Source organism: Anser brachyrhynchus, assembly GCF_964034855.1.
Source record: "Anser brachyrhynchus genome assembly, chromosome: 4".
NCBI classification, from domain to species: Eukaryota; Metazoa; Chordata; class Aves; order Anseriformes; family Anatidae; genus Anser; species Anser brachyrhynchus.
Window position 1 is genome coordinate 25,693,881 of NC_137698.1, and position 25,531 is coordinate 25,719,411.

Below are 25,531 nucleotides of genomic sequence, written 5' to 3' on the forward strand. Positions count from 1 at the left end.
AAAATTTAATTTTAAAACCATGAAAATGATTGGGGTATTTTAAAAGTCTTTTTTAAATACCAGATCCAAGACCTTGGATTTTGATCTGTATAAATACAACACTTTGAGAATTCTGTGTTTGATTATAACTTAAAAGAGTACTGTACATACATAAATACTGGGAAAATAGATTTTACAAAGTAGACAAGCAACACAGCTGTCCTTTACCAGGTAGAAAACTCATCAAAAAATTGACATAATGAACCAGGAGAATTTAACCAGCAGCAGAGACTAGCTGGTGCCTAGGGGTACATCTGCCAGCACCAAGAACATCACACAATGGCATCTCCAGAACATCTCTGTAGAGAGGGATAGGCTATTATTTAAAGAAATTAAATGCTGAATGGAGTATTGCTGGAGTAAATGGAAAATAAATACTTTATACTTTGTGTGCCTACAACCTGCCTGCAATTGAACTGACAGTATGAAAACCAAATCTAAGTTTTGGAATCCAAGTCCTAAGAGAAGGATTTTGAACAGAGGATCCACATATCAGAAACTCAATGAGCACACCTTTCCCTTCTCTCTCTGTAAATAGCAAATATCCTCTCTAGAAAATAAAAAGGAGAAAAAGAGACAGAGGGTCTGAGTAAAGGTAAACTGATGTTTTTGGTAGAATTCACAATGGTAGGATGAAGGCTAATGACAACATCAAGAAAAGAGTGTCAGTAAAAGCAAATTCACCTAATCTCTCAGCCATGTATGAGCAAACTGTGATGCTTCAACAGACTGGGTACAGGCAGTGCCATATATGGTTATTCTATATTATCATATTCTATATTGAGATCTCAGCAGCTGTTCTCCTGGCTAATTCAAAGTAGGCTGAAAGTTACTAGAAATAAGGATTCTCACCACACCTTGATATAAAGGGAAATAAATGTGGACACTTATCAAGATGTATTCAGATCCAGGTGAAAATTTCAAGTAATTGTACAGGGCTTCAAAAAATATTCATCCTCAGTCTTATAGAGCCAGTCATTCACAACAACCTGATCACACTGCTTAGTAGTAGGGAAGGCAAAAAATATCATATTCAAAAAAACACAACAACAACAACAATAAAAAACACTGCCTATAGGCTGCCATTTGCTTTGGAACAAGTTTCCCAAAGAGGTAAGACAGGCTCTGTTCCTTGAAGGTTTTCAAGACCTAGTCTAAATACTCATGAGGTACTCTCTAAAATGACTTAATCTATTATCATATGATTAAATCCCATATTTCAGGTGAGATGAGATAACTTCAAAAGTATTTTTTAAACCATTTGATTGCTAATGATTAATAAACCATAAAAAATTCTTGTCTGTGCTGCTCCCAATGCATTGGAAGAGCACGCCCTACTAGAAAGTGGGTAAAGATGCAGGTGGGAATTTTCTTAGTTCCAAATGATGTTCAGGAAAGAAAGTCTGCAGGTATTACAGGGGCTGCCTGGCTTTTTTCAGAAAAAAAAAAAAATGCTATCTTTTCCTTTTGTGTGGATGTAATGTCAAAATTGGACAGAAGAAGGTTGTGTTTGTGTTACTCCAGTTTCTAGCTGAAGTTAATAATGGGTGTGCGGGAGGAACACTCCATTTTAAAGAAGTAGCACTACCTTTCCTCCCATGTCGTGCTATCATCTTTAATGGCAACAATAATTCACTTAAGCCAGGAAGACATTTTTTCTGTTTTATTTATAGATCATTAGGAAGGTCTGTCTGCTGCATTAATGCCTGCTAAAATGGTATGCCGCTTCCAACTTTATGGCTCTATGTCAAAACTGTCTCTGATAGCTAGTTACTCACTCCACTTTGTCTGTTTTAAACAATCCATTTCTTATTGGATGAACCACACTATCACATGTCAGTTACTTGACTTTTATAATATTCTATATAATATGGGTCTTAGCTCTCTGGAGGACTGTATGTCCTCAACTCCCACTGAAAAAAAAGGTAGATAACACCTTACAGATTGTTGCGACTTTCTGAAGGGCTGCTTAAGATTTTCAGAGGAAAGTGTGGGCATTATTTTCAGTCATGCAGTGCATCTCTTCATTTGTGGTAATTTATTACCGTACAGAATATGTTGCTATGATATGGCCCAAAAAAAAAGTAATAGCAAGGGCAAATCAATGCAAGTATGAATGTAAAGAGCCAGGACCAAATATTCAGTGGATAAAATCTAGCTCTGTTACATTGACTCAACGACTTGAGAATTGGATTTTTGTACTCTCTGAGCCTTTTCTTCTCTGCAGTATAAATGATATTATAAAAAGCCATGTAATGTAAGATCAATCTATTTAGTGAATCCCATTGGTCTTAATCAAATTCACTTTTGTTGTATACATTCTGGAAGTTCCCCACCAAGAACAGTTGTATTTGAGAGAAATAGGGAGTAAAGCTAGAAAGAAGCAGAGGCAGAAGAATAATATTCAAATAAATAAACAAAGAATTAACTAAAAATAATTATACATACCAAGAGAAAATAATAAATCTCTTTGTACAAGTACATACAAATTGCACAGGAACGTTTTCTGCACATGTAGGGTTGAAAGACTTTAGATAAATCATTCATCAGACTGGAGACCATTTTACTGACTTTTTTAAGGAATATAACATACCTAAAGCTTAGCACAGAAATAGTCTTTCTATAAATGACAGATATATATTCCTGTGTGACCTGATCTAGGTGTTCCTGCTCTGGCAGGGGGATTGGACTAGAAGATCTTTCAAGGTCCCTTCCAATCCCTTACATGCTGTGATTCTGTGATATATGTACATGTACATTCTTATTGGTCATCTGTGATCTACATAAGCTAGTTTGCACAAGAAGTTGCCTTCAATGTAAATGTAAGACTCAGAGGTCCAGACTGATATAGGCTTCCTTCAACACAACCATTTGCCAAGGGTATTTCAAAAACAAATTTTGAAACTCATATGATAAACATTTATTGTGCTTCCGCAATTTATCTAACTAAGAGACTTTGAGTATGCATGGCTTACCTGAGTAGATAAGCTGGCTAAAAGTTCCAGTTCTTTATGTGCTGGGCACAGCACAAACATAAAACAGAACTCCTGGTCACTACCTTAATCACTAGTGTGCATCAAGATCAATGTATATTACATTTAGAAGAGGACTACTCTGAATAAGAGAACTTCCTGTGTGTCACTTATTTAGTACTTGAAAAAGCAAATCTGGATGAAAGATTCTGGCTCAATTTTCCAAATGTGAAGACATTTTGTCACTTTTTAAACTAAAATTTTCTTGGTTTGAAAAACTCATGTTTTGCTGGTTACTTGCTGCATCCTCCTCAGCTAATGACTAACACATCAGTAAGGTTTGATATAGATCTTCAAAATTTTAGAGTGAAGGTGAATGAAAAGTCTGGAAAATCACAGACGCAGAGGCCTTTCATCCCTGGGCCTTTTTCTTTCTTATGTTCTTCCAGTTAGCTTATGGACCACCTTATTTCTTATATAAAGAAGGCAAGATGAAGCTCTGATGAAAAAGTGAAGCTTACAGTGAGTCAGATTAAGTAGACTCTGATTATTAGGCTGTAGGCCTATTGGAAAATGGTTTGAGGCTTCTCTTTTCAAGCTAGAGGACAGACTGTTACCTCCCACTTTGGATAGGAATGTCTTGGCTCCGTTTTGGTGTTATATCTATTAGGTGCAGAGTGATGAGTCTATCTTACTGCTGATTCACACAGGCTGTTCCAGCGGCAACATGTGACTGATTCCTCTGTGGCCCAGAGGATATTTTCCATCAGCAGGAACAGATGTTACTAATTCAGAAAGCCAAAAGAAAAAATAAAATTATATGTACATAATACATATAAACATTTCAGTCATATTCTTTTCACCATAGGATCAATAAATGTGAGAGTTAAAACAATGAATGCTGCTGCTGTTTATACTGTTGGAAGACATCAGTGGTCAGGGAGAAGTCCTGCTGAACAAGGACATGCAGTAAGTTAAATTACTGATGGAAAATAGAAAATAAATTGTGTGTGATTCTGTTTTTCTGAAGGTCAGTGTAGAAATAGATGTAATTCATATGAAATAATATATGAGGGAAAGGGTTATGGAGAAATGGTGTTAAAATATAACATCTTAGGTTTCATCTTAAACATTAAAAAAAAGGGGGGGGGGGGAAGAAGTTGTTTATTCCTTGCACCTGCACATTAATTGCATCTCTAATAATTTGAGACAAGTCCTTTAGTTGCAGCTAATCCCTGGCCAAGGTCAGAATCAAAACTGAGGAACTGAGGGCAAGATGGCTGATATTAATTCCAAACAATGTGGCATACTGGAGAACTTATCTAGCAGAAATGACAGAAACAAATCTAATCCCGTCTCCATCTTTGGCAGGAACTCTGTCATTTCTTAATGGATCATACCTCATCTAAATACAATTTTGGCTAGATATTTATTATTGAAAATTATCCTTTTACAATAATCATTATAATATGTGTAATTTATTGGTGCCCATATACTAAATGAAAAAAATATATTAATTCAGCTTTACTTCCTACCTTCTCTATGATCATTCACCACCATGTACCCTTCTTCATCTGAACTGTGTTGTCTTTGTCCTAGGTATAAATTCTTTTCTGTCTCAACCAAAAAAAAAAAAAATGCAGTAAGTTGTATTTTTTAATCTTCTTTCTTTCTGATATAGCAATGAACTCTATATAAAAATAAACTTACATTTCTGTGGATTAATCAAAGTGAAATAGTGATCCATTTAGGCAGAGGGAACCAATCACCTCCAGTTCATTATATGAGCAGGGCCTTTGTAAATTGTTCAGGACAAGGATCATGTCTTAGTCACCGGATAAACTTTGTCATTATATACACCTATGTTATTTCAAGAAATATGGGTTAAATAAGAAAAACATGCCATTTGGAACTTGGCCTGAAACTCACTGAAGTCAAAGAAAATATTTCCATTAGCTCTAGTATGAGCTGGATTAGATTCAAGAGGTCCTATGAACAAAACATCCATGATAATATAATAAAGACTGCACCATAATGTAATCACTCAAGGGGGGCAAATTAAGATACACAGGTGACCTAAACTGTTATATTTCCGTATGCTTTTGAGCACTTGATTTTGCAACCTTAACATTTTTAACATAGCTGTATTGTCTGTGGTACTTGCAGTGTCACATTACACTACAATGCAAATCAGCAGATGTCAAGCTTTTAAATTTTTTTTTGTTTTGTTTTGTTTTGTTTTTTTCTTTTAAACAGGCAACAGCTTTTCCTGCAAGTTACTATATCTGCAGAGTTACTTTTTGGGCAATAAAAGCATTATATAAGCAAATCGCTTCAAAGTCAGATATGATTACACTTTCTATGAGATACTTCGTGGAATATTTATTTCTATTAATATTGGAATCTAAGTGTTTTGTTTATTGACAAAATGAAAGCAATGTCAAATATAGACCTACACAGGGGAATACACTGGAATTCTGGAAATGTTCAATCTAATTCAACATTTTTGCCATACATGTATTAGGAACAATCCCAAGTGCAAAAACTAATGTCTCTGATGTAAAACTGTCTTCCAAAAGTTTGAAAGTCTGTCATCTTTCTCTATATACTCACTTCATTAAATAGTTTACAGCTTGCAAGGGGATCACAATGTTGCAGTAACAAAATGACTGTCCTGACAGATTCAGACAATAAAACAACCAGATTGTTATATGAATGTTTTCTCAGAGACTGTTGCTGCAACACGTAATAAATACAAATATTGAAACACCTGCATGATAAACATAATACTTTTAACAGATGTTAATCCCCCCTGAATGCAACCAGTGGACTTAGATCGCAGAAGTACAACTTGCCCCCTTCAGGTCTCCTTGGAAAACTACAAATCACATGATTGCTTTCTGACCAACTGCTGCACGCTACATGCATGGTTATGTTTTTCAGCTCTGCTCAAGTACAAACATTTTAAAAACAATCCATAAATACAGCAATAGGTATGTATGAAACTGAATCTTATCAACAAGTTATGCTAGTTGTCTGCTGTCAGCATGAATCAGCTATACCATTTTCAGAAAGGAGTGTTCCAAGTGAAATATATTTATTTATTTATTTATTTATTTATTTATTTATTTATTTATTTTTCTCAATAGCCTGGACATGGCAAATAGAGCAAAAAGTTCCTCTCAACTGATAGGACTTAGCTATTCAACCTCACTACCCTCCAATCATACATATCTTCTGCCAACTTCAGACAATGTAATGAATGTTCAGCATCTTTGAAAATTAGCTATTAACCCTCCACAAACACCACTCAATTTTTCATAGCCCTAGAGGAGAAGCACAGACTTAAAATCCATTGGCTCAAACTTAAGCACCTGCTTATCCACTTTGTTGGAAAAAAGCCTGAATCTACATCTGTTTTTTCATCTTCAGGATGTATTTGAATGTTTATTGGTGTAACACAAACACTTCTCTATCCATATCGCCATAACAGCACTACCAAAGATGACAGTATACTTTTCTGCCATAGTGAGTGGCATTATTTAGTGTTAAGCTATCCAGTCAGAAGGTTCTGACCTACTAGCATATGCATGACTGAAAATGAACAATGTCAAAAGCAGAAAATAACTGGGAAATGATTATTCATAGAAATAGAATGACAAAGAAAAACCCATAGACTTGATTTCATGTCTGGACTCCATAGCTGCATTAACTCAGAGAAAGTCGTACAAACAGAAACAGAGGCAGAACATCGTCCAGAGATCAGCATAATAGAAAAATAATCCTTTGTCATGGAAAGACAAAAATTTGCTTTGAAAGCTGGTGGATAAACAAATGAAATTTAGTAAAAGAATTGGCATAACAATTAACAATAACTTTTTCTATCTCCATGCACTACCTAGGGCCATCCAAGCTGACAGAAATGTGGGAAAATCATATTATTTCAAAACAGAAGTTTCAACTGGTGAAGAATTTCGCCAGAGCAATTTATGGGTGTAGAACAGAAGAAACAAATGCAGCTGACTAGAAAGTAATGAAAGTGTTTGACAAATGGCTCCAGCGAATCTCCAGAGTTTCTCTTGGTGACAAAGGAAGACAAATTTATGTCTTAGATGCATACTGGAGAAAAAAATAAATACCATTATCAGAAATTAAGACTCAATTTATTAAGCTTAAATTGTATTCTTGATGAAATAATTACAGGGGAAAAAATGTAGTTGGCCATAATAACCAAGAAAAAAACACCAGGAAGATGGATTGCTTGAGTCATGTCCAGCTACAGGGAGATGCTGTTGAGTGCTTGAAGACAGAGATGGACCAAAGAAAGTCTCCAAAATTTCCTATTCAGGCATGAATAAGTTAATTTACTTGCTTGCAGGCAAAAAGGAGGATTTTCTCACTACTTTTAATTAATTCTGCTATTAATTACTAAAAGATGAGAACAGGGAGCAGAGTAAAAACATTTCTATTGTCTATGAAGTGAAAAATTTAGCTGATTCTTCCACTTTTTAGGATTAATAATCATCATAATTAAAACAGGAAAGGGCATAAAAATTTATAGTCAAACGAGCAAACAAGCTGTTTGGTTGGATACACAATGAATTAAAAGGGAAAACATTATTCTGAGATAACAGTGATGATTATGGCACTCATCAATGGAAATATTTACGCAGTGGTGTTCACCTCATTTTTAAAGGTTATTAACAAATGGGATCGTTAACTTGTCCAAGTATTGCTGTTTGTAGCAAAACTTTCATATGAAGGTGAGGTGGCAATATTCTCTGTGTCATTAAAACACCACAGAAAGGTGATAATAAATACATAGTTAAGATAACTAAGGACAACTTTTCTTCTCATCTTACATGAGATAATGACAGAGAAGGATTGATGAAAGTGAAAAGTGACAACTTCAAAAGAGGGAAAGGGTTTACTCCTTTATTCAAACTGTACTTAGACCAAGGAGTGATTTTAAGCTATAGCAAGGTTCAAAAACTGTTTGTTCTCCTCTATGGTTAGTAAAAATATAAAGAATTTTGATGTATAAAGCACTTTTTTGGGGGGTGGGCAGGATTAGATTTTTTTTGGGAAGAAATTTAACATCCCTCTTTTTTTTCATTTAAGTGTAATTTGTAATTTTTAAAACTAAAGCGTGGGGCTCACTGCAGGGAGGTTAAACCTACTTTGATGCAACTTGTTCTAACCACTTAAAAAAAAGATGAGACCCAGTAGTTATTTTCTCTGGCTTCAAATCTAATTTTTGGCTTGCTATTGCTATAGCAGGTGTTTTCATGCTTCATCTGTATGTTTACAGATGACTGGTACCCTGACTGGATTCATTGCTCTTATCAAAATACAAAGAATGGAAGAGAAATATGATGTCTGGATGTAGATAAATCTTAATTTTGCCAGGACTGTCTCCCTTATTCATTATAATGCCACCAATTTTACCTTTGAAATTTTGGGAACATCCCAATTCATAGCTAGATGAAATGTTTTCTGTAAGTTAATAGAAAATTTACGCACAGTAATGAAATATCTGATGATAACATCACCCAAATAGGAGGTATTTACTCTCCTTTCTCCCCTTGTCAGATTCACATTAGACATTATGAGCCCATCTTTCAACCTATGCTGAGCCTGTGCCTGAGGGTCGATGGTTAGGACTGACACCCTGGTGCTTGGAGTCACATGGGATCAGACAAGCATGCCTGTTTCCACATCTCCTCCTCAAAATGGTGAAAACGCCTGAGCAGACTGGGAATTACTAGTATAAGCCAAAACAAACAGGACCAAATCTCCACTCTGTGTTGGTGGAATATGCGCTGCTTGCATCTTAACTTATTTGTACAAGCTTGTACTAACCAGCCATTGTGGCTCCCACTTTCACAAGGTGCTGAAGTAGCTCTGAGCATTCATTAACCACTTGTGTTTTAAAAATAAAGCTCTGAAGCCTTCTTTGTGTAGCTGCTTGCACCAGGCAGGAGTCATCTGGAAGAATCTCCAGCTACAGCATCATTGATGGCAACTGAAAACTTCACACCTCCCAGGATACAGGTGCACTGGGGCTAGGGTGGGTCATGCTCTCCAGTGCTATTTGCCTGCATTCTCCTGCCTTACACGTCTGCAAGTATCTGTTTTCTCTCATCTCATGCACAAGTGTTAATGCTCCAGGATTAGGTTTTTGCTCTGTGTTTGCAGAGGGCAAGTGTGCAAGGGGATATTGGTATGCAACAATATTCCTAGACTATGTCGTTTTAGTAAACTGTGATTATGATTAACAACAAGCAAATAGCCATAACATGTTAAAAACAACCTTCGTGATTTTCATTCTTAAACCCTGTTTTCACATTGTATTTATGTGCCAGAGTTTCAGCTGAATTTATGTTATTTAGGCATTTCTGAAAAGTCTACACTTTAATGGGTTCAAATGACTAAGTTGAAAATTAAATTTCAGTAATTAAAGTGCAAGTAAGGGGAGGTGTTTCATTTAGCTTTTTGTTTGTTTGCTTTCATCTAAAGGCCTCCAGTGTTTTCGTATCTAAACAGGATAATATAAAATCATCTAGTTACAGAAGAAATGAAAAGTTGAATGATTGGTTATATTTATATGGCCCTGAGACATGTTGCAGAATTGTATTTATTACTCAAAAAAAAACAAACAAAAAAAAAAAACAATAAAACATCTTATTGAGTAGACGATTATATGGCATTACAAAAATCTGCCTTCCAGAGGAATCTTTTGGCCTGCATATGTACAACACTATAAATCTTGCTAAATATTTGTTTCAGAAATTGTCCAGAAGGATGAACAGATTGATTTTCCAGACCTAAATCATTTCAACACCAAATAGTACTCTGGAGAAAACTGTATTTTTCTTCTCGTTGTTTGCAGACCTGTTAAGATCACACACTGAGCAGCAGCAGTTCAGCTTTCTGGTCCCTTTACCTCTTTGATAATGACAAGATGGAAAATACACAGGTTGGAGGTATTACCTAAATAAAAGTAGTTGATGAAGGAAAAAAACACTGTGACAAAATTAAGGAACTAATGAGTCCATTTTATTAATTCTGAATTTCTACCCTACGGATTTGTATGAATTTGAAAACTCAAAGAAGAAGAAAAACAAAGAGGATCTAGGACTTTTTCATAAAATAAAACAGCTTGTAAAGATTTAGAATTTTTATACAATAAAACAGTTTCCCACTTTTATGCAAAAAATCAGTAAAAGCTATACTTTTTTATTAAACTTGTCAAATTGACAGATCAGCATTTTACAAAGGAAATTATTTCAGCTATAAAAATTTTGATGTAAGCTATTTTTGTAAGCTATTTATAATTCAGAACCTCCATTTAATGGTGTTCTGATTAATTTCACTAAAGCATTTTCTGATCTGTTCCGAGCTTGCGGTTTCAATTTATATTCTATAGCTGTGATTTTAAAAGTGCTATAACACATATTTCTTCAACTGAAAGAGTATTTTTTTTCCAAATGCTCTCAAAGGATATCCCATGTGATATACCTTCCTATTAAAGACAATACATACTTACAGCCTAGCGCTTAATATTGTGCCTTTAATTCATCAGCAAAAACCTGATGCCATACTTTTCCTGTTTGCACTGCAGGCTCCCACCCTAAGCAACAAGCTTGCCAAAGAGAATATTCACAGACCTCTAAGAACAGAAAGAAAAAGTCTACATTACATCAGAGGTCATTAAAAACTGAAAAGTAAGGAGTGTTTTTTCTCACTTCTGTCATTCCTAACATGTATCAAATACAATTATGTGTGTGCATGCTCATCAGTAACATTTTACAACTGCAGTTACTAAACTTCTAAGGTCCAGAAATACTGGTTCAGTTTAGACTGTTTTTATGTAGTCTGATCAGTTTTAACAAATCAGGTTTAAAATGTGGAGGCCTGATTCTGTTCTATTTCTGGCAAAGATGAGGAGTTATGCCTAGTGTTTTTAAGCATGAAAACATTGCATGGCTGATATGAGACTGGACTTGGAGCCATTATCATATCTGCTAGATGAAATTCTCCTGTAAAGCTAAATGAAAAGTCCAGTTTATTAATTTTCTAGAGGTTTACACACCTTTAATGCGGGCATCCAGTTAGGGTGCTATGGAAAAGGACTAAAGTCTGTTTATATATGTTAAAGTTTGGTATAAAGGAAGTTTAATACGTAGGGAAAAAAAGACCCATCCCTTCAGCAGGCAAGTAAGTTCTTTGTCTCCCAGAAGATTTATCTTTTTCTGACAGGCTTAGATTAATAGAATAATAATAATAAATGCTGGAAGAAATGTGTCCTTCCAACTATGGAACCTGTGGAACAGAGAAGAGAACAGGGAACCTCTGTCGTTTTTACTCTAAGCCTCTTTGGATCACAAAAAAAAAAAAAAAAAAAAAAACCTCTCATATTTAACCCATACTTCTGAGAGAGAACTGTACCATTTAGATAGATCCTGAAAGTCATGTGGAAAGGTAGGTTTCATGCATCTTTAAAAATCTACAACACCTATTTGTCAAAACTCTCATTTCCTATTAAGTAAGTAAAATGGAATTGTTGGTGTTACGGTGGTTTAGAGGGTTTCTCCTCTTCTAAATGAACACAACCTGCTGGATCTAGCAAATTCATTAAAAATACAATTTTACAGGGTAGAGAGCTTAAGGAACTGCACAAACCCATCAGACTTTATGAGTTTCCAGACCAGTTTCATTCACAGGGTGCGAGTGAATATCTCCCAGTTCCCAGAGAGCCTCCCTTCACAAATAAAAAGAACAGAGATAAGTTGGGAAACATATAAAGCAATCATAAAATATAATTAAAATATAATTGTATTCTCAGTCTATTGTGGCTATCTTACTGACTAGCAGTTCATCCATCTGTAAAACTTCCCATAGATCAATCACATATAATCACAGGGGGTCTGAGCCTAATTTCACTCTAGTTTTGAAGGATGGCAGTGAGGAAATATTCCAATGTAATTCCAAGCAGGCTGAGGACCAGTAAATCTACGTTATGAAGTGGCAAAACATGTGTCTACTTTAAACCTATGTATAATCTCTGAAGTTAATGGGGTCATTTACATATATGTTAAGTACATACAATATACAATTGCTGAATCAGCACCAGGGCTCTTTTCACATGCAGGAGTTTCAAAAATGAACACAAGTAAAGTAGGCAACCTAGCACAGGTTTTCTCCACTTGACATGTGCAAGATACACTTCATGGTCAGAAAGTGAAAATAAAAACCAGGTAAATTCCATGTTACTGCACTAATATCAGACAGCTGACCATAATTTTCCACTTACATCCCAGTTCACATGAGTGTTAAATATCAGTCCTGCTGGTGTTTTATGAACTTTACTCATAGCGATTACAGATGGTACTAAAACCAAGTCCATTGTTTGACTTTTCTTTACAGTCCCTTTCTTGTACATGTGGGTTGTACATCTGTAGGAAAAACATGCCAAGGTAAAAAAACTCAGGGCCAAAAAAAAAAAAAACATAGAAAACAGGTGTCTGCCTGAATATTCAAATAAAGATGGGTTAAACATGCAGTGCAAGATGCTGCTGAATGCTCAAGCATTCAGTTGCCCTCCTCAATTTCAGTCCTACATTTCTGTATAATATGGGTCTATTATCCCAAATTAAATCTTCCAACATGTAGCAGCTCTCCAGCCAGTGCCAGCAAAGTGACAGGTGAATGACTGCCCCAAAAGCCCAGGCCATGTGCTGGTGGTCTTGATGACTGTTAACACCTTGCCTCAGTTCCTGCTAAGCATTGTGAATGGAAATGGCAATGAGACAGTTTCCCCTCCAGATCTGTAGCTGACATACACTTCATTACATGCCAGCCTTTGAGGGAAATCACAGTGTACACTCAAATAAATGCAGCTATATGGGAAATCTAATACGCGGGAGGTTGGCTTGTAGTTGGGGTTTCATGCTGTTTCAATATAAACTGTCTAGGGAAAGTAGACCCACACTGAAGGTCTTTGTGCTGGTTCAATGTTCTGCCTCCTCAGCTGTCATGTAACTGTCTTGTTCCACCACAAAGTGCTATCTGAGGCTGCCATTTTCATGTAATTGTCTTCCATTCACTTGTTTCACTCCTGACTGGAAGACTGAGACTCCTCTCTGGTGTCTCTGCCATCCCTGGGAGGGGAGTTTGAGTGCAGCCCAGGCACATGCTGACAAATCCCTGTCTGGTTGCAAGAAATCTCATGCCAAAACTTTTTCACACTATAAGTATACTTAAGATTTTAGGAATACTTGAGTGGTTATTAAAATCCAAACCTTACAGATAAGACAATACAGACAGCCACCAGCTGAGATAAATAAATGCCGAACGTAGACAGGTCCACCCAGGCATTTCTGGGTTCAAGGATTTATGCCTTCATACACGCATATCAAGGAATGTTTTACATTCCCAGTTGTGAAAACCATGCCTAGTTATTTGTTTGCACGTATATGGTAATGGATCTCCTCATGACGTAAACATTTGTGTTTACAAGATGGGCCTTGGACAGTAAAAATTTTTACAGTTCAGGTCTTCTGTGTCTTAAGTTATTTTAAGTTTTAAAAGTTCATGACTCTTGTTTTTTGTAGCAACTATATGAATGATTTTATCACTGTAGCAAATGTTTCCAATATTTTTTTCAAACACAAAACCACTAAGCAATCTTTGTATTTAGTATGCTTTGCTTTAACACATAAATCAAAAGACAATAACAAGCCTAATGTCAAAGAAATTTTTTGACACTTCATACATTAAATAAAAGCAGCCGATAAACAGTTTAGATGAAATTATGGCTTGAAATGTAGTTCCCAAGAGGACTGTGGTTCATAAATTGTTTTTATACTGCCTCTGTCATTGTTGATTTGAGATATGCACAAGACACCCGCAGTCATTACCAGTGTGACCATTATTTAACCTGCCTCTGCTCTGACTGATATTTAGACACACAGAGACTACCAACCATCTATTTATGTGAAAAATGTGTTGTTTGGTTGTCATCACACATGTAGCATGTTGCCTTCTATTTGAAAGCTTGACATGTAATAAAAAAAAAAAAGGGGGGGGGGAGGGAGGAGGGAGAGAAAATCAGACTTTAAATTTTGGCCATTCCTGAATCCCAGAAGCTTCTGTAGTTACCTTGGGTACCCAAGGCGGGGTGATTTCTGATCTGTGCAAAATACAATTAATATTTGATTGACAATCTATTTAATCTCATTGACTCTCAAAGGTGAACCATTTCAAGCTTGTAGATTCTTCATTGCATCACAGTTTTCAAATTTCTTTGGAAAATATACTTTCTTTTTCTTTTATGCTTAATTTTTGCTGTAGCTAAAAGGGACAACATAGCTTACTGTGTCAAACATTCCAGTTTGATTATTGCCAGAATATTTATACTAACTTGGAAATAAATAGGCCAATGTTCACCTTAAATACCAGAAACGGGGAACAGTTTGTGTGGAACTAACCATTATGGTTGGCACAGTTCAGAGCAAGATCTTAATTTCTTCCTCAGTTTTTCTGGTGGAAGAAAGTGTTTTCCAAAATACTTGAAATTAAATAATATTGCGCCATTCACAAGGTCTTGGTTCTTCAAAATTGCAATCTCCGTGTGATCACTTACCTCTCAGAAGAACAGGATAATAACTCAGCTATGCTCTTTGTTATTTCACCACTGAATACTTCAAAATAAGTTGAGAGAGAGAGCTAAGAGTTGATTCAAGTATCCACTGTAGAAATGTTCTAATAACAATGAATTATAAATAGAACATCCATGGACAAATCCACGAAATGATAAATTTATTAAGTGTACCACTTGTTTTTTTATAGGTCAAGGTACGTCTCTCTGCAAGCAAAGGTGGTAAGCTTCTCAAAGCACCCTTAATCACTATGCTAACTATGTGACAGCACATTTGCTGAAAGCTATACAAATGGAGCATTGTACCTGAATGGCAACTATATGCTTTCAGCACAAACAAAACTAATAGACTTTATGCCTTCATGAGCAACTAGTCTTTAAAGAGTATACATCCTTAGCACAAATCCTGATGATGAAGTATGTGCAAGCAGAGATCTTAAAGAGAGCCTATATGAAAGAAAGTCTACATGGCCCAGCAGATTTCCTATTTGCTGTACTTTCGGTTCAGTATTCTAACACCTCTACACAGAGATTTTACAGCAGTACATGATTATTTGAAAAAACAAATAAATAAATAAAAAGTGGGTCTATCTGAAATAAACCATAAATATATTCCCACTCCTCCACTCATGACATTTAGTTGCCGTTGTTTTGTGAGGAATGGTACAGTTTGTTGATAGCACTATTTTTTTTTTTTGCTCATGACAACTTATACTAGTAGGTGTCACTGACACTGCAGAAAAACTGTAGAAGCTGGCTGGCAGCTAGCAGACTATATTTGTAAAGTGATCTTTGGGCTACTGTGTGCATACAGTGCTGTGGGGACAAACTGAAAAGTACAAACACGTATTGTGCTCCTACAAATCATGAATTTTTCAATGGGGAGATTCACAACAATAAATAGTGTACATAAGTGTAACACATGCAACCAACTTAGAAAAAAAATTAACCTGAAGTGGAAAACTCCTTACCTGTCCTATTTGTATGTAAAGGTTCACATAGCCTTTTTGTTGTTGTTACTTTATTTCATTATTTTTAAATATTATGGAAAGGTTGCTGCTCTACTTCCAGTGTCGTTAAAGCATATAATTCATTCCCTGAAAACCACAGGCTTTTCCTTTATTTATTTTTATTTTATTTTTATTTATTTTATTTTATTTTATTTTTTATTTTTGAGGGAGTGAGTGTAAAGCTAATCATCCAGTGAAAGGTTTATCCTTTTATGGTATTAGGAGTTGAGCTCACCTTTGGGCTGTGTCCAAGGAAAAAATCTACAGAGAAGAAATGTATTCCTTGAGGGCCATTAAACTTGCACTAAACATTAACATCGATAGTATGTTGATCTAGCTTCTGTCCTCTTACTGCCCTCATTAAAGTGACTAACAACCTTTTCTTCATCAAATCCAGTGGCCTCTTACCCACTCTTTTGTGCTGAAATCCCTGCTACCTTCAACATGTGGGTACAAACTCTTCTTAGAACTTTAAATGTTGCTTCCTTTGCTCTTCTCTCTCTTAGCCAAGTAACTCCTCTCCCCACTTCCTCTTCTTTATTGCTGCAAAAAGAGAAATTCATGATGAGATTCAGAGTGTATTCAGACAAACATCTTAGGTGTTCAGGACAGGAATTTAGCTGCCTTGTATCTAAGCCAGAGGTTCAGAAACCCTACTCCTGAGCACAACAAAAAATCTGAAGTCACCTAAATTCATCCAGCACTAACTCCCCTGTGGACCACAGACTTTATCCTCAGGCTTGGTCTCCCCACTTGAATGCAACCAAATTTCAGAAAATAGTAACTGTTTCCCCCCTCCCTTGCTTTCTAGATAGAGTAATTAATGACCTATTCAAGAACCAGACATTAGTCTTTCAACACTCAAGAGGCCATCACTGTTTTACAGAAGAGTAAGAGAGATCCAAATGAAACCAATACCTCCTAGAAACTCTGTTGTCTCCCTTTCCAATGACCCTGTCCTATCCTGGTTTGGCGACACCCATCAATACAGCATCAACACACACAGCTCTGTGCGCTCTGCTCAACACCCTGCTGTACTGAACCCCTTTGGCAAGGGCACAGCCTGTGTCAGGGTCACACTTGGCTCCTGGCTTATTCCCTTAGTGGAGGAGCAGCCTCACTGTGCCCTGGCAGCCTTAACTCAGGGCTGAGGCCCTCTTCCTGGTGTCAGCATCCTTGAAAACCCAGTGTCACAGTGATTGACTTCCTGTTAGAAGGCTGATGCCTAGCATCTCTTATGGGATGGCTTTACTCAGGGGCTTTGTGCTGCCTTGGCTGTGGGACCTCAGGCCTCCATCCCTGTAGCTTGTCAGCTAGCTGTCCACACCCCTGTTACTGTACTTTGTTATCTCTTTTTCTTGCTCCAGAAGGAGATTAAATGTGCACAAAGATAGGCACATTTCATCTCTACTTTCTCTCCTCTGTTTTGTCACTTTTTTATTATTCCATTACATTCCCAGTTATTTGTTGCCCCTGTTGTTCTTTGTCCTATATGTCCTTCTCATTCAAATTCTAGCTCCAAACTGAGGTCCAATTCCTCTGTCTTTCCTTGTGACTATCTAAAGTTTCCTCCAAACCTCCTGACTTCATCTCCCTTTACTGTACATTATACCTCACCCTGAAAATGATCACAGATCATGATTTTCTCTGTGTTCATGGAAATGGTCACAGTTACTCTGTCTTCTAAGTTCCCAGGCCAGGGTTGTTTATATGGCATTTCCTAGGTTAGGTTTCCAACATCAGATAAAATATGCAGAGCACAACCCTGCACTGGGGTGAATCTGAACTCCTGCATGTGAAAGCACCCTGCCCAGGCTTGCAGCACAGTTTCTTAGTTTCCTGACAAAAAGCCTAACAGCCCACTGCAGCTCTTGACTTGAGGGTTAAGATTCAGTTGTTAAATTTTCTTCCTTGCACACTTAAGGATTAATTATTGCCAATGGGCTAAAAAAAAATATTAGTCAGAGAAGAGGTATTCTAAATTGTTTTCTTTTGATGTCAGTTAATGATTTAATTTTTTCAAGGGCTTATGAGAAATGTGCTGCTTATTCTCGAATAGGTATATAAAGTGACTTGCCTATATGTAGAACACAGACAGAAAAGGCTTTTTACACAATCGAAGGACAAACATGCTTGACCTATATTTGGTGCTTCTGTTTGTTCTTCGTATGTGAGATGTAGTGTGACATTACTTTTATGTCTAAGATTTTATTTTATTTTATTTTATTTTATTTTATTTTATTTTATTTTATTTTAAGAAAAGCAACTGAGGAATGTAGGCACACTCACAACTAAAACAACCTCTTTTTATTCCTGACTGTTTTTACCCTCTCCTCTGAGAACAGTCCCTTGTGTGAAGGTTTATAGTCAATCACCCAAAAAAAAAAAAAAGTAGGGGGTCCATTGCCTTTCCCTTTTAATTGTAGGGCAGGGGTCTTTAACTTTCCATGAGGTTTTACTGAGAATTTCTTCTGGGCAGAATTTCCTTGAACCTGGTAATCAAGACCACAGGATACGTGTTAATTGTCTTTGACATGCAGAATTATCTGCATTTACCCAAGCTAATAACATCTCCTCAGACATACTGTTTTTAAACACATGATTTAAAATCATCTATAAATTCAATTACTATTTAAATAGTACAAAGATTGACAAACACTAGAAAAGATTAAAGAAATTAAGAGAAATAAAGTTCATCCTGTTTGAATTACAATCCCTGAAAGACTAACATAATTTGGGAAATCTCTCTTGTCTGTAGTTCTTCTCGTACTAAGGCACAATTGCATCGACTAAAAGTCAAGTTAGAGTCTTAATTTTGGATGGGCTTGCTTCTGTGGGCTGAAGTCACCTTGTACATATCACCCTTAGTGATATGTACAATATTATCAGTTTTCTGAACAGGAGAAAACTGAGTGTATAGTTGTATAAAATGTTAGAAAGAAAAAGAAAAAAAAAAGGTATGCCTTGTAAAAAAGTAGAAATGAGTAGGTGTACTGTTCTGAATCAACATATCTGAAAGTATTTTTTTATAACTTCTACTTTGAAAGAATATCATAGCTGGTAATGAAACTAGGTAGCATTAAGTAATCTATGAAACAATTTAACACAACTTAATTTCATTTTCTCCTAATTTATCCACAAGACAAGATTTATTTAAACAATATTCATTTCTCAAAGTTACTTGATTAATATTTTCTTAAAATTCATAACTCATTTTCTTTACCCATTACCAAGCACATTTTCAGCGTGCAGCATTTAAAAAATAAAAATATTTTTTTTAAAAATGGAAGTTAGTGTACTCAGGCACCAGTCATCTACTCATGACCAAACTACATAATTTTGTAAGAATAACTTATTTTTGTTATCTAGTTTATTCTATTTGCTAAAGTCATCTATTTGACTTTCCTCTGTCTCCCTTATTCCCAACCAACTCTTATGCCGTTTTACACATTTCTAGTGGTGCACAGGTATGACTATTTCATATTTTATACTACAATTAAGGCTTCCCAAATTAGCATTAGTTTATCTTGACATAATTTTGACATTCAAATCTAAAATGTTAATTTTAAAATCATTTTAAGATCATTTTAAAAGTTGTCTTTCAGTAAGTATTCTTGTTCTTTGTTACAACACTCAGTGGAAAAGGACAACTGTGTAGAGAGAGTGTGATGGGTCTTCCTATCCCTACAGCCACAGCTTTCACCCAGAGTTAATGGAAGCAGAATTAACAGGCTTGATATTTAATTATGTAAACATCAAAGCCAACAATCACGGGAAAAAAAATGTCACTGCAATAACAGCTAAACTTTGCTTATAATTATGGTGCTGCATTGGTCTACCTGGAGTCTTTTCACCTGCTCTAAATCAAATCTGCAGAAGACAGCTGTGATATCTTCCTTTCTGCAGTTATTCCTTACCTACCACACTAAGTTGTATTGTTTTATTGTGAGTGGGGACAGCTGAAAGCCAAATGAATAGATATCAAATATGTATTGAAGGTGACGGTATGGAGATGACAGGACAGTGTGAAGATCAAGATAACAGGATAGCGGTTATAAAAAATAAAAATTTAGAAGTAAAATAATGCTTTTGAGATTTTTTTTATCTGCAAGTATTGTTTATTAGAAGTAAAATAATGATCTTGAGATCTTATTTTTTATCAGCAAGTATTGTTTATTACCAAAACTAAGCCGTTTGTAGCTGGTCAGGGGTCCTGCTCATGGGTTAATCAGCCTCAGCAGGTGCTGGTGGGAGGGCTGGAGGCTCTCAAGCTCTCGTGGAGGCGAGTGCCCTGTCCTGGCCTTCCAGCTGCCTTTCCAGCTGCAACTGATCTCTGTTCTATGATCCGTCCTCCTGTTTCATTCCTATCAAAAGTAGAAGGACTGTTCTGACATGCCTGCTAGGGATGTTGGTAGAGCTGGCTGGTAAAGATAGTAGCAACACCATCCTAAGAACAGGAGGGATAAGGGGAACGAGAATGGAGTCACACACTTTGCCCTCGGTCTTTCCTTCTTCCCCCTTTATTTCTTTGTTTCTCATGATGAAGATGCCTGACCTGACAGCTTTTCACTTCACTGCCTTCAGATGTCTCTGAACTTTCTTTTGAAGCTGTGAAAATCATGCCATGAATCACAGCAGCAATGAGACACAAGCGCAGGCTGACAGAACAAGAAGTCAGGCTGCCAGTTCAGTGCAGCAACAGGGTCTCCAAGGTCAGTAAGGTGAATATGCTTTTCAGCAAGGTAAAACTAATGGAGCAAACCTTAAAAAATAAATGCATGGATAGCCTCTGGATCACAGTGCTTAGTGTAATTATCATCTCTCAGTGCTGGCCCTTTTGCCGTGGAGTCTAGGCTTTGCTGCCCTTTAAGCATCAGGAGCCTGAGTGGCAAGGTCTTCACCCCCATTTTAGAAGCCCGGTTGTTATTGCTTTTGTTCGACCAACTTCCTGTTCAGCCATAATTCTGTGGTTTTATACCTCTTTCAATTTGGTATATGCAAATAGGAGGTAATTTAAAAAATGGCTCCAGTTCTATCTGCATCTTGAAGATTTTGTTATTTCAACACACATCTTTGAAATGCATCGGGGGGGACTGTTTTTACGTAAAGAAATGCATAGCTTTGCCCTGAGGACTGTGGTCACAGTAGTTATAAATCCAGGACTGAATATCTTGAAGACAGTAGAAACATTTTAGAGGCACTACAAGTGGCACCAGGAGAACAAGCATTTACAGAAAAGATTTCTACATGTAAAGCAAAGTTGTAAGAACACACTCCAAACTGTAACTTCCACTATCAATTAGTTCTCCTCATTTATATCATCAAAGCTCAAGCACAAAGCAACCTGAATAAAAACAAGCAGTGTGTATGTTTTACCAGTGTTTTATATTCAATTAAACATCTTTGCTGCTATTTACATAGTTGAATGGCACTACATTTACACCATGCAATTTTGCGTTTTTTCTATGTAAATATTTCTTTAAAGCCAGATGTAAGTTCAAATTAGTTGTGAAAGAAACATTAAAATAAAATAAACTTCCATTTGGGGGTGATCACAAATTACTCTAAAACTGAAGAGCAAGCTTGTTAAGATACAAAGTGAAAAGCAAACAATATGAAGCAAGCTGAACAAATGAGGAAAAATAACGGACAAGTATGCCTTTAAAAAAGTTTATCTTATTGCAATATATTGTGAGGATTACAGGTAAATTTAAATTCAATGAGAGTTTTAATTCAAGCAGCATGAAGACACAGTTGTTTAAGATAAAAGCTTGTTGAAATTCCCACAGTGCAACTGGAAGCAGAATTTACCCCTTCTTTCTTTAATTCTAGTTAAATCATAAATGGTAATTTTATTTTTCCATCCTGTTTCCTCCTTGAAATCCACTGCCAAAGTACACACTCCCTCAGAAGCCTGCCAAATTCTACATGATTTAAAAGTAAACCTTAAGAGAAAGAATGGAAAAGCACAATCACAAAACAACTAGCTCATAACCTTTCTTCACTTGTTTGTCTGACATCATGCTTCTCTCAGATGCAATGTTGTACCTAATTTAGACTTAAAAATCCTCAGTGGTAGCCATGGTTTTACTCCTTCTCTAATTTTTTCCATTCCGCAGATGATGTTATGTACAAATAATAAGCCAGCTCTATAAAGCTGCATACTTCAAAATTCCACAGAAGTCTATTGGAACTGCAGGTGTTGAGGAACAAAATCTGAACATTAAAAAAAAAAAAATCAATTTGAGATTTTGGGATGTAGTACATTTTCAAACCACTTTGTCTGAAAGATTTCATGAATACAAGGTTGCAAGCTAGATGTACATGTCCATGTGTCCCAGATTTTCAGATTTCTACTGTTTGGATAATGTTATCCACAGAATACTTATCAGTAGTAGTTTTGCAAATAGAAAGATAGATCAGCTGGTGTTCTGAAGAGATCTGTCCTGGGTCTAATTATCGTCAGCATCTCCATGGATGGTCCAAATCATAAAATATAAAATGTACATAAATTTTGTACATAAAGGATAATAACAAGAACTGCAAGTATGTGGAAGAGAAAGGCCCGAATCCAAAATTATCTTGATGTAAGTGAGAAGTGAGTAGGGAACAAATAGAAAGTTACTACACTTTCTGGAATAATCAACCACACAGTAAGATGGAGAACAAGCAGCTCATGTTAATTTGTTTTAGAGAAGGATTTAGTTGGTTTTAGTTGTTAGCATTATTAGCTGAACATTAACAAACAACATCAAATTACCATGAAAAATAAATAAATAAAAAATAAATAATAAAGGATCGTAGGAGATATTAATAGATGCACAAGCTGCAAGAAAAGTGAGGTAAGCCTTCATTTCTACTCAACGTGGGAGAGGTCTTGTTGCCCTACTGTGTCCGATGTTAGTCACTAAAAGGTAAGCTTAATTAGAGTCAGCAAAACACATTAGACATTTAAGAAGTGTAAAATTTAAAAAAAAAAAAAAAAAGTTTTAAAAATACAGTGTCAAGAAAAGAATACTAAAAATAAACATGCTAATCAAATATATAGAAGTCTGCTCTAAAGAAGAAAAGAACAAGTTGCTCTCCATGTTGATGGTAGCTAGAAGATGCAACAGCTTCAGTAGCAGCAGAAGAGCATTCAGTTAAGATTCAGGAAAAACTTTTGTCAGCAAGAAAGAAATACTGAAATAAATTACCTGGAAAACGAGGGAATCTTTGGAAATCTGTGAGAACACAAACCTCTGCCTAGTATGCTGTTCTTGACAGATGATCACACCTTGCAGCAAAAGAAGAAATATATGCCTCCTCAGATGCCATCCAGCCTCTCTGGCTTCTTTTAGTCTTTACAGTGTAAGCTGAGATTTCTTGACAAATTAACTTTAATACTAAAAGTAATATTTTATTCAATTTATTAATTTTATTAATACTTTATTTTAACAATACCTTTAGAGTCTAATATTTCTTTCTGAAAATATTTTGACTTTGTTTATTCAAAAGAATAATAGAAGGGCCATTTTGTCCTGTCAAAAGCCTAGAAAGAATATTCATACTGAAGAAAAACAAATTCCTGGTCATTTTCTGAGTATGCCACCATTCATCTAACACACTTCTTCAGCTACTTTTCAGACCCACTATCAGGATGAATTTTGACTGTGCCTCTGCATGTGGTTAGGCTTTGTTCAGAAGAATGTTCTTCAGCAAGGGAAGTCACTTTTTTTCATTTTATTATTAAGGTGATCGCTCCTGAAGGTGAAGGGTTAATGACACACACCAAATTATACAGAAATTTCTTTAAGGAAGAGATTCATCTTGGACCCACAGCCACAGAAAAGAACAACAATGATTGATCTTCTCACCACTCAGCAGCGTCTGCAAAGTTACAAACATATATTGTTTTTACTCCTCTTGGAGTTATTTATTGAGCAAAGGGAGGGTGGACAGCACTTCCTTTGAAGTCAAACATCTTGCTTGGATAAGGAGATATGTTGCATGAAACGAAAGTAATAAAAGGACAAAATGCTTTATTAAATCTTCTTTATCACAATATTGTGTTCCAATAGCATGATCTAATTAAAGACGTATATGAACCTCTTTTCATCTGAGGATTAGTTCAGAGGCCTTCATTTATTCTGAAACAAATACACTGCTGAAAAGTTTCCAAGATTTCCAGTGATGTATTCTTTCCATTTTCTGTAATAGGTGTTGATGCTTTAACTACCTCTGCAAGATTTGTTGTGCAAGGAGGGGGGAATGGCAGTTTTTGAAAGAAACAGACAAATGATTTCTTTATTATCAGAGCAGCAAGGAATATACTGGTTAGTCATTTAATATTGTAAAACTTAATAAGTTGCATAGACATAACAGTGGATAGTGCTCAGAGTTTATTTCATTGCTTAGAAGTAGATAACTTCATTTCAGCCCTTTCCTTTGTGTGCAAGAGATGTCAAATCAAATATTTTAAAGATACTTTTGTCCAAAAGCCTTTAAGAAATTTGGCATCCTATGCAATTCCCTTAAGATCAGTCTGACTTCCAGGTAATGAGAGTAGAGGGCGCTGATAATTTTCCTTAGGTGGTGCTAGAGGGAAAAGAAATGTGGGACAAAGCTATTACCTTTCTCCTGAACCACCCCACTAACTTTGTCTTTGATTCTTGCAGTTGGCTTAATCCAGGAATAATATTTTCATTCAAAAAGATCTTGTTTTACTTACAAAATATTTTTCAACAAAGTTTGTTTCCATTTCCTGGTAAATGTGGTTCTGTCATGTTCAGTATAAAACAAACAGATAAATCTGATTTTCACATTCAGTAAGAGTTAACCATATAAACATTATTAATTTGTTTTTCATTCAGTAAGAGTTAACCATATAAGTATTATAAATTTGTTTTTTTATGCGTACTATATTTCAAATCTGTAATAGTAAAGATTGGATGGCAAATAATTCCAGCCATTCTATCGACTATCTACATCTCAGTAACTTTTGTGCTATGAAACTGTAAACTTGCATCAGGCGTATGAATGTCCCAAATTAAAAATCAGGCAAAAGACTATATATGTATTTTGAAGTGACAGAATTGAAGTGTTTTTGTAAAATTTTTGTATTGCTGAGTTTCATTGACCTAGACCTAAAGAAGAATGTTACTTATCTGGAAACAAATATTTAATAAAAGGGGTGTCTCTTTTCTTCATTTCTTTTGATACTAGATTATGCTCTTTCATATTGCATGCACAGGTTTTTTGGCTTAACCTGCACTCACTTTTGGTTGCTCTGTTCATCTGCATTCAACAGTCATCCCAATATGCGTGTATGAAGATTCTTAATTGAGAAAAATAATTTGAGTGTAATTTTTTAATTATGCTCACAAGTATGCTCCTTGTAGCCCTTACCAACTGCCATCAACCCTGTAATAAGTTCTTTACATTCTTTGTAATCGTGTATGAAGTGACTGTAAGAAAAAAAGCAAACAAAAACAAAACCAAGAAAAAACAGCAACAAAACCTTGACACACACGCAAGTGCTTTTGTTCTTATTGATATTAAATATACAAAACCTTTGTTCCTCCCCCTAAGCCCTCTCAGAGGATTGCTCATGACTGTACATTGTACTCCTTATAGTCAAACAGAGCTCGAATTTGACAAACTTAGGACCTCATCCAAGACCATCTGTTTTATCAGGCCTTTTATCAACCCTTCTTAAGCCATTATTTTAAAAGAGAGAATAGGGATGCATTATTAACTTCTGTAGTCTGGGGGGGAGAGAAAAACATTTTCCTTTTCAAGTGATATAATATACCCATGTGCTAAGCCAACTGAAGCTATTGCAAACAGCTTTTAAATACTGTAAATTA

General features: G+C 35.8%; 1 protein-coding gene across 2 annotated transcripts in view; it reads left to right on the plus strand.

Annotated features, from left to right (window-relative positions):
* Positions 1-25,531, plus strand: part of LOC308195191 (uncharacterized protein) — an 81,982-nt gene that overhangs the window by 13,105 nt on the left and 43,346 nt on the right. For both annotated transcript variants that reach the window (XM_080592199.1, XM_080592198.1), the window contains exons 2-3: positions 9,904-9,997; positions 10,636-10,738. In XM_080592199.1, the coding sequence (XP_080448325.1) occupies positions 9,976-9,997; positions 10,636-10,738 (125 nt within the window). In that variant the 5' untranslated portion in view covers positions 9,904-9,975. The remainder of the gene's footprint in view (positions 1-9,903; positions 9,998-10,635; positions 10,739-25,531) is intronic.